The sequence below is a fragment of the Urtica dioica genome, chromosome 2 (genome assembly GCF_054948205.1).
Source record: "Urtica dioica subsp. dioica isolate 48M chromosome 2, U.dioica_male_clone48M_v1_H2, whole genome shotgun sequence".
Classification (NCBI taxonomy): Eukaryota; Viridiplantae; Streptophyta; class Magnoliopsida; order Rosales; family Urticaceae; genus Urtica; species Urtica dioica.
This window is the reverse complement of record NC_142757.1, coordinates 51,995,965-52,005,751: the sequence shown is the minus strand read 5'-3', so window position 1 is coordinate 52,005,751 and position 9,787 is coordinate 51,995,965. Positions and strand designations below refer to the sequence as shown.

The window sequence follows — 9,787 nt, the reverse complement described above, 5'->3', positions numbered from 1 at the left end:
GAATTTAATTCAAAATTATGATTTTTATTTTTTTTTCCTAAAAAGACAAAAAAAATGCTAGTATCAATAGCTATGAACCAAAATGCTCCTAAAAAGGTTAAAAAACCAAAATAGCACAATCATAAAAGTTCGAGGACTACTTGCGCAAAAAAAAAAAAAATCACAAATTATAACAATGAACAGAATTCTACAATATATGTTAGTTAGGCCTTATGTTTGCAGCTTTAATGATATTGACCAATCTTTCTTGCATTATATTTAAGACTTTAAAATGGGATTGAAAAGCTTACCAAATAAGAATGCTTATTCACATCATTGTACAACAATTTCATTGACATCTAGATCTACTAAGCTCTCTTTCCCAAAGAGTGTGAATCCCACAGTCGCCTGAAACACACACAAAAGAAGGCCAAGATTGGGTCTTTAAGATTCTCTCTTTATGTGAAATGATGTGTTAAGAAAGAGGAAAAAAATCAAGAAAGACAAAGTTGCAATTCTAAGAGGATGTTAAAAGACTCGATTTATTCATCTTCCAAATCAAGGTTCCTCATAATAGCTGAATGTAATTTTTGGGATATTTGATTGAATTTATTTTTTAGGCCCTTTTTTGGGATATCTGTAAATATATATGTATATAATTTTTGGGATAAATGTGTGTACACTATTGTTTACTGAAGAATTAACTTAACAAGAAAAACAAACAGTCATTACTAAAATAACCACAAGCGAACACTTAGAGAAAGGTGCCAAAAATCAGAATGATTATGACAGGATATAGTGTATAAGGGATGTTACAATAATACAGTTAACATATGGTACTATCATAAGTTGTATACTTGTTTTAGACATTAATTAGGAAAGAATTACATTAGAAATTTATTGGATCAACTTGTCAAATATTCCTGAGAGAGTTGTGGAGAGCCACGGGTCTCTCGAATTACCCAGAGATTCGATCAATACTACCAAATTCATGACAATTTCTCAATATTTTACACAGAGATTATACTTGGTTATAAAATTTAGTTTTGTATAACTTCACAATAAAAAAAAGGTTCAAATTTATATATAAAAAAAGGGGAATCAATTGCAACATCTCTACAATTGTCATAAATGACCATACCACATTAAAATATAAACAGGTCAAAGTAATTAAAAGTCGACACATTTCGAACTGGTTCTCACATTCACACTTTAATCTAATTTTTATTAGACGTACCTTTTTTGTTCTCCGATTAACCTTCTTAACAGTTCCTTTGAATTCAGCGAAATCCCCCGATACAACTCGAACAGTAGAGCCCGGGACAGGCTTTCCACTTTTCTTCACGGCCGTGTCAGAAGGTTTCCGAGATTTTGATTTCGGTTTAGAATCTGTCGCTGATCCCGATGCAGTGTCTGCACTCGAATCGGGCTCTTCACTTTGCTCTTTTTGCTGTTCTTCCTCGAATTCCTTATCATGTTTCTCTTGCGCTTCTTTTGCTTCTTTGAACATCGCTTCTATGTCAAGCTCATCTACTGGTCTAGGCCTGTTGATTTGTCTTTTTCTGCACAAAATGAAAATAGAATATGAATAGCAGAAAATAAAAACCCAAGAGCATGTTCAATGTAATTACCATTTTTAATGCCAGATTAGATAATAAGAGAAGCATTTTTTTTTCAGTGTTCTGTACTATATTTCCAAAAACATCCACACATACAGGTTTTTAAAAGTGAAACGGTAAAACCCGCATTCTAAATGAAACTGCAGATAGTAAAAAAAAAATGGAAAGTAATTTGTTATGCCATTAAAATTTTTTGGTTCTTACCTTTTCATAATTTTTGGTTCAAGCTAAACTGTGTAATGATACGAAAGACGCGGAACTGCGTTTTAGTTCGATCAAATCTAAAAGTAGAGACTAAAGACGACAAGGAAGATTATATATATATATATATATATATATATATATATATATATATATATATATATATATAACTTACGTATTGCCAACCATGGAACCAACAAAGCCTCCGACCCCGTCCAGCTCTACGACAAAGTCGTGAATCTCCTTGTTCAATACACATCTCAAGAAGACACAGCCTGGGAACAGAGGTTTCGGTTTGACCGAGATGGTTCCGTTCTTTAGCTTTCTCTTAACCTTGACAGACGGAGCGTACACCTGAAAAAAAAAAGTAATAAATATGGTGAGAATGGAAAGTAAATAAACGGTGCTAAAATACATTTATTAACACGGAATTTACAGAAGAGATTGATCATCCGTCTCGTATGAAGATCAAGTATTTATTACAGCTTGAGCTAAAGTTTAGGGCTCGTTTAATAAACGAACCGAGTATGAGCTCTTAGATGCTTCGGCTCAAAGAACCCGTGAATAAACTCGTTTAGGAGCTCGTGAACATGCTCTTTAATGAATTTTCAAGCAATCTCGTTTAAAAGCTCGTATGACGGTGTATTTAATAAAAAAAAAAAATATATTAAACAAAATATACTATAAGACTAAAAGAGAAAGTTGAGGATAGTCCAAAGCAAAATACAATCTAAATGACAGCAGATCAATCTTGAGTGAGGTCAGCCATAAAGATGGCCGAAGAGCTATGGAATGATTAATCGTGTCCCAGAGTTCTATAGAGAGCTTAGTAAGACGACGGAGTTCTATAGATTTTACTCTCTGAGAGAAAAAGGAAAAAAAAAAAGAAAAAAGAGGTGAAAGCTGTCAGGATTTATCCCCAAATCCCGACCTAATTAGAAAACGAAATAATACGCAAAGAACAAATAATACACATATTTATACTGGTTAACTTTCAATTCAAAAGCTACATCTACAACACTGCAGATTCTCACTAAACCCAAAATCAGGGAGAAGGGTGTTTACAACTCTCTTGCGCTCTACAAATATAATCAGCGCACAATGTATAAATAGGGAAACGCTAGGACTAACAGACAAACCTGAAATTCCAAAAATACTCTCAACCAACAGGTCAAATCATCGTCGTAAGTTCTTCAGTTGTCAAGTCTATCAATTAGGCTCCACATCTCAACAATAGCGGGTTTCATGAGCTGCTGAGCAGAGGCATCAACAACTGCTTTGGCATCGATTTTAGCCGGGAAAAAAAAATCTTTGGGCTCAGACAGCAAAGCCTTGTGATCTTCAACTCCTTTCCAAATGGAGACGAGCTCGGAGTGAAATTACAGGACAAGTTGAGGTCCCAAGAAGCTTCAATGGATGAAGAATCGGAAAAATCGCAAAAGAGCTAACTGGGCAGCAAAAAAAAAAGAAAAAAAAAAGAAAAGAAAAGGAAGATCTGATCTCCAAGGGTCTTGCCAAAGTCTTAACAGATTCCTGATTCCACGGGCCGTGGAAAGAGCTTTCGACCGTGGTTCCCGGGTCCCACCCACTTTCGTCGAGACCATGAATCACTACAATCACTTTATGCCACAAGGCATTTTTTTTCTTCTTAAAAAACAATCCACGATTCTTAAAATAAGCAGAAACGGAAGATAACAGGTCTTAGATGCCGATAAAGAGTACTTGTTACAAGCTTCAAGGCCGAAGGCGATATTGATAAATTTGTCAATTGCTCTAGCTAGAGTCTCCGAAAAACAAGAGTATCGACAAAAACAAATAAATAAATTGACCTCCCACGTCGAAAGGAAGACAAAAACTCCAACCTAATGCGAGCACGAATGTTCTAAACGAAAAAAGAGTGGAGCTTGAACTTGATTATTTGATCTACTATGAGGTTCTAGCTCAAACTTAATATTTATATACTGAAATGAGCTTAAGCTCGAACTCAATAATAATGATAATAATAAAAAAAAAAAAACACACACACACACACACAACTATTTCCTCAATTCCAAAATGTAGTTTCAATTTTCAACCTCCAAGACCTACGTAACACTCGAGACACAAAACAATTATGTTCTCTGTACTGCAATCATCACTCACACACATCAGAACACCGAAAATTGAAACCCTAAAGAAAAGGATTACCTTGAAAGGAAGTTGAGGGTGGTTTCTGGCGAGCAAGCGAGCGATGAGATCGGCGGTCACGTGGCCTCTGGTCCTGGCCACGCGTACGGCCCACCACTGAGGTCCGTCGTCGGCGAGGTTGTCAAGGTTAAGCTCCGCCGTCCACGTGGCGAACCGCTTCTTCGGCTTCTTCAGAAGCTTCATCTCCACCTCTTCCCTCCAGTTCTTCCCCATCTTGCTCTCCCTCCGCTCGTTCCTCAGCTTCCTTCTCTCCCGCGCGCTAAGCTCGCCGGGATTCTCGCCGGAGATGGACGGCGACGGGACTCTCTCGGCGGGCGTTGCGCTGGCGCGGAGGTTTGGCGGCTGAGGATTGGTTCGGAGATGGTTACAAGGGTTGGGACTCCATAGCAGAAGCCCATGAGCCATCTTGGATTAGTCTCGTAGTTGATAACTTTTTTTTCTTTCACATTTCTGTTTATTTTGATCTTTTTTTTTTTTTTTTTAAGATTTTTATTTGGTGGTTTGTGAATTCAAATAGGTAAGCTATTTTCACTTTGAAATATTTGATTTTATTCATTTTTTGGGTGTTTAAGCTGTAGAATCAATTAAGAATAATAAATTTACAAAGCCTCAGAAGTTCGTACAAACAACTAATGACTCAAGTTCTTTTTTCTTTTTTTTTTTTTTTTTTTTTTTTTTTTTTTTTTTAACGATATCAATTGGGGGAATAAATTTATAAGATTTGTAGCCAATCTTACATTATCTTTCCAATTTTTTTTTTTAATATTATAGGAGAGTCAAAATTATAGAAATTTATACTCCAATTCGGAATGGTTGCTTTTCTTTGTCGATTTGAAACCATAGATATCGATTAAACACCCAACCAACTTGATATTTCTAGAAATTCATGGAATAAACAACGCATTTCGATTAAACTAATGAGAGCTATATGATATTTTCCCAAAATTTTTCATTTTATTAAGAAAATAGTCCATCAGCTCGAAGTAAATTAAATTAACCGTTTTAGTTCATTTAATTTACTTCGCGATGATGGACTATTTTCTTAATTAAATGAAATTTTGGTTATAATAAATAAGTTGGGGGATTATTATTGCTCTAAGAGTATCTCCAATGGTAAAAACTTCAAAACTCGAAAACTCTATATTTGGTGTAATTTTTACACCAAATCTTTAAACATTATTATAATCTAATTAATTTAGAATCCTTAATTTAAAGTGCATATTTTGAATAATTCAAATTCAATCCATATTTATTTTAAATGTTTGAAGTTTTGTTTATAATCCAAATTAATTTATTCAAGACCACTTAAATTAAGTCAATAATTAAAAAATGTTTATAGATATCAAATCAAATCAATCCGATAATTAATAATAATAATTTAGAGTTTTCTAACGAACTAGGCCTACACAAACTTATGGATTTCAATATGTTATACATTTCCGTTTTTTTTTATCAAATTAGCCATTTTAATGACATGGCACTAATTAGTTTAAGATGAAATCTCCTTTTTAACCTTTTCCATATTACATTTTATCTAATAATCAATATGTGCGTGGATTTATTTTGTTTATTTGAGACACGGTAATTGAAAAGCTTATTTTTTTAGGAATCGATTCCGACTAATACTCACACGATTCAAATCGGCGTTACATGATATATTTTGAACTACAAACGGTTTTTCAGAGTTAGGTGCATTAACGTTTGATTTTCAGCCAAAAAATTCACGTTTAACATAATTAATAGATATACACCGACTTTATTGGATTTTTTTTAAGAATCATTTATAAATTTGCTTCACACATTCATAGAGACAGTTTACATTTTGAGATAGTTTACAAATCATGGACTTACCATTTATTATCTATATATTACCATTTATTATCGCTATATTACCATTTATTATCATTAAAAGAGTTAACAACATTATATTACCATTTATTACGCAATACCATATTTCAATTACATTTTTAGTATATATAAATGCCGTGTATTATCATTATATTACCATTTATTATCATGTATTTTTGTATTTTTTTTTACAGTTTCAGTTTCAAGGTCGTAAGAAAAAAAAATTCAATATTTGAACAGTTCTTATTGGAAAACCAGGGAAAACTAGCTTTCATAATCCACTTCCAATACAAGATTTCATAATCTCCTTTTTTCGAACGCTTTGTCTTTTTGTTCATCAAGCTATTGTTTTTGGCTTTTTGCGATTTTTTTAGAGCTTGGTTTATTTTTCTGTGATTTTTTTTTTTAAAGAATGGGTTTGACGTTTGGTTTTCATTTTTTAAATGTTGTAAGTGGTTGCGTGTATGCTTAAATTTTTTCCTCATCAATCGCTGCCTTAGTTATTGTAATTTATTTCGTTTTTTAATTATTTTTCCTCATATATTTGTGTCATTGGGCAAGAATGATAGTAGAGTCTTTAAACATTAGATAATAAATTGAAGTGACTAATAACAAAAAATTATCCAAACTGTGGCTATATTACAACTTCAAGTTTGTAAATGGCTAGATATCTACTCTGCCCAATAATTTATAGATATCAAATTCATTAAGTCAATAATTAAAAGATACTACTACGAAAACTATTTCTACAAAAGTCTTGACATTACAAGAAAATACTAAATACAAAGATAAAAAAAGATAAAAAAAGACAAAAAACGTAAATGATTGATCATTTGTGGAATGAGTATATGAAATATAAATTAATTTTGTCATTTTCATATATATGTTTTTTTATTGTGTATTATTCATTTCCTAAAAAATGTTATATTATCTATTGAAATTTATTAATTTTTACTTTATTAATTATTTTTTATTTTTAAATATATATTATTGATTTAAACTATATTGTACACATAATTGATCAATAAAATAAAATTACATTTTTATATATCTAAGTAAACATTACAAATAACTAATAAAATGAAGATACTTAATCTAAAAGCATTTAGATTAAAAAGGCTAATCCAAAATTATATTAATTAGAATATTTTTTTTATTGTAAGATATAGTTTAATAACATCATAGTAGCAACACAAAGATTTGGTATGTGCATTAGATTAGATAAGCGGATGTAGAATTACAACAATGTTTATAGACTCTATACTCTATTTAGTTTTCCATTAAAGATATCAGTCAATACAAATGGGCCCACATTGAGACTATTCCGAAGTTTTTAAGTAACCGCTAAAACATAAATTTACAATCCAAGACATTACTAAATTTCAAAACTTGGCGCCACTTTTCCCACTCTTTTTTACAATGCTTAATATTATAAAACTCATTCCCTCCCTAATTTCCCCGCTATTCTTCTTTCTCTATTTCTTTTCCGCTTTCAGATCTCACTTCCGAATCCATTTCTTCTTCTTCTTCATCAAAGAATACTATTCCTCTTACGCTCTGAAGCCAAATTCCTCAATCCCCTCTCAAGCCCTAAAACGAAAACGGCTTCTCGTTTTCATCTCCAATGGTAAGGCAAGCGAGCCGAGCTAGCAACAATGGCGGCAAGGGATCGCCGAGCTTTGGGAAAGGCGACGTGACTCCGACGCAGGTCGCGTTCATCGTCGATCAGTATCTCCTCGACAAAAGCTTCAACGAGACTCACTCCGCTTTCAGAACCGAAGCCTCTTCTTTTCTCGGCAAAGCCGTTCTCAACGATGTGAGTGGATTGAATTAAATTGAAGAGTTTTTTTTTTTTTTTTAATTTTTTTTAAGTTTATTTTTAGGGGCGATCGATTTTTAGGGAGATTTAATGAGCAATTCGTGATGTAAAAGCAAGAGATTTATTATTTTTCACAGGCTCCGCGAGGGTTGCTGAGCCTAGAAGCGATCTTGAACGAGTACATATCTCTGAAAGCGCAGAAAGTTATGGTGGATCACGAGAGAGTCCGTCTAGATCAAGAGAAATGCAGAGTCCAGAATCTGTTGCAGGGAATGCAAAACGCCATGAACGCTTACAATGGAAGCTCTTCTTCTTCAGCGCCTTCGATGGTCCCAGTCATTGAACCGAAAACCACAGCCACGGCTCTTCCTCCGACACAGTCTCTTCGTAGTTCTCCTTCAGGTACAGCACATTTTTTTTTCTCTGCTCAGAACATGCTATGCTTTTTCAGGTGTCCGATTTTCTGACTTTTTGAGTCATTTTTTTTTTCAGGCATGGTCACCAATAAAACTCCGATGGGTCATCCGGTATCAACGCCTTCGAGTGTGAACACACAGCTTGTAAAGTCTTCATCTTCAGTGACAGTCTATCCACCGGCAACGAACAAGAGAAAGGGTTTGGCATCGCTCTCAGAGGCTCCTCAATTAGCCAAGAGATCCCGAGGAAAATCGACCACGAAGAGAGTTTTGGCGAAAGGTAGATCACCTATCCCTCTAGGAAACGACAAATTGTACAAACTAATAAACTAATTGATTAGCTAGATAGCCAAAGTTTCAAAATTTTAACGAAATAGTTGAAATTACCTTTCAATATTTTTTTTGACAGTGTCATTAAATTTGGACTGTTTATTTAAGCAATTTGTCACTTTAAAAAAAATTTAATCTCGTGGTACTTGCACACATTGTTTAGGAAATACGATGGTTTGCTTTGTTCTCTCGTGTTGCGAATCTCATGAGTATTTATTTATTTGTTTTCAGGCGATTCTCACAAAGCTTCTCAGCCATCCTCGGCAGCGAAACCATCACCGAAGGAGATCAACGCTCTTCCTTCGGTGGCCAAGTGTCTCTTCAACCAGTCGGTCCCACCAACGACGCCTCCTAGGCAAAACTCTTCCCAGGGCGAGAAGTCGATATCTCCGCTCGAGTTCTCCTCGGCCAACAATGGAACCCCCGAGAACGAGAACGGGTTCACCACGACCCGGTGCACCGTGATCTCGTCCAAACGGGTCACAGTGAGCCCTTTCAAACAGATGGCTTATTCCATGGAGAGGAACCACTGCTTCACGACCACTTCTTCGCCGGTCAAGAGGCAGGCCAGTAGTGTCAAGCGGGACCACGTCAAAGGGAGGCTCGATTTCGACGGCTCGGATGCGTCCATCAACTTGGACTCCTACAATCCGACGGTGGCGAGCGATCAAGATCACGATCACGTTTCGGCTTCCGAGTCGGATAAGGACGTTGACCTCTTCGACATTGATCTCCCGAGTCTTGATGTCATCGGGTCGGATTTCTCGTTCACCGATATGTTGCGTGATTTCGATTTGGAGTGCGAAGAGATGGGATATTCTTGCCAAGGAACTTTGGACGCTTCCTCGGATGATGCTTTGGGGTAATTCTTTATTTAATTAAGTTTATTTATTTTCTTTTTCTTTTTCTAATTGGATTATCTTGGCTGGTATTGATTTAAATTCGGAATCTTATAGGTCGTCCCCGGAATCAACGGAAGGTAATTTAGAAGCCGAACAGCTTGTGGAGGAATACTCATCCACAGTGACTGAAGTACTGTCACAAAAAGACATCACTCAACAAGGTAGTCAGTCAGAAATAACTCTTTTTAGACCGTTCAATTCTCTAGTGAGTCCAAAACAAGTTTATTAAAATGGGATTTTCATTGCATCAGGCCAAGATTCTATGACCGCAGTGCAATCTGTAACAAGATGTATCAAGATCATCAGCCCTGGTAATTATTCACCACCATTCACATGTTTTTTTTTTTTTTTTTTTAAATATTTTTTCACGGTTCTTTTTGTCATTGGCAAAGACTTGAATAACATATTTCTCTCTCTGCTTTGTTTGGATTTGCAGTTAAAAATCACAGAAGCCCGGCTCAGAATTGCTCTCCTACAAGCTGATCT

At 35.0% G+C, this 9,787-nt stretch overlaps 2 protein-coding genes across 2 annotated transcripts; one reads left to right on the top strand and one right to left on the bottom strand.

Moving 5' to 3' along the window:
* Nucleotides 1-231: 231 nt before the first annotated feature.
* PTAC13 (plastid transcriptionally active 13) lies at nt 232-4,442 on the bottom strand. The gene is made up of 4 exons (XM_089601278.1): nt 3,987-4,442; nt 1,975-2,153; nt 1,217-1,541; nt 232-387 (listed from the first exon to the last, which is right to left on the bottom strand). The coding sequence occupies exons 1-4, from the start codon at nt 4,389-4,391 to the stop codon at nt 313-315; spliced, it is 984 nt and encodes a 327-aa protein (XP_089457404.1). The 5' UTR covers nt 4,392-4,442; the 3' UTR covers nt 232-312.
* A 2,863-nt stretch (nt 4,443-7,305) lies between these two features.
* LOC149405491 (uncharacterized) lies at nt 7,306-9,784 on the top strand. The gene is made up of 7 exons (XM_089607837.1): nt 7,306-7,650; nt 7,791-8,055; nt 8,146-8,349; nt 8,631-9,261; nt 9,356-9,462; nt 9,553-9,612; nt 9,738-9,784. The coding sequence occupies exons 1-7, from the start codon at nt 7,459-7,461 to the stop codon at nt 9,782-9,784; spliced, it is 1,506 nt and encodes a 501-aa protein (XP_089463963.1). The 5' UTR covers nt 7,306-7,458.
* The last annotated feature ends 3 nt before the right edge of the window (nt 9,785-9,787 follow it).

What these genes read in the sequence shown, in the direction of transcription:
- PTAC13 (XM_089601278.1), bottom strand. Translation starts at nt 4,391, where the DNA reads ATGGCTCATGGGCTTCTGCTATGGAGTCCCAACCCTTGTAACCATCTC. An exon ending in GGTTCCATGGTTGGCAATAC is followed by an intron (nt 1,542 to 1,974) that starts GTAAGTTATATA and finishes CATTTTGTGCAG; the next exon opens with AAAAAGACAAATCAACAGGC. An exon ending in TTAATCGGAGAACAAAAAAG is followed by an intron (nt 388 to 1,216) that starts GTACGTCTAATA and finishes TGTGTGTTTCAG; the next exon opens with GCGACTGTGGGATTCACACT.
- LOC149405491 (XM_089607837.1), top strand. Translation starts at nt 7,459, where the DNA reads ATGGTAAGGCAAGCGAGCCGAGCTAGCAACAATGGCGGCAAGGGATCG. An exon ending in TCTTCGTAGTTCTCCTTCAG is followed by an intron (nt 8,056 to 8,145) that starts GTACAGCACATT and finishes TTTTTTTTTCAG; the next exon opens with GCATGGTCACCAATAAAACT. An exon ending in TATCAAGATCATCAGCCCTG is followed by an intron (nt 9,613 to 9,737) that starts GTAATTATTCAC and finishes TTGGATTTGCAG; the next exon opens with TTAAAAATCACAGAAGCCCG.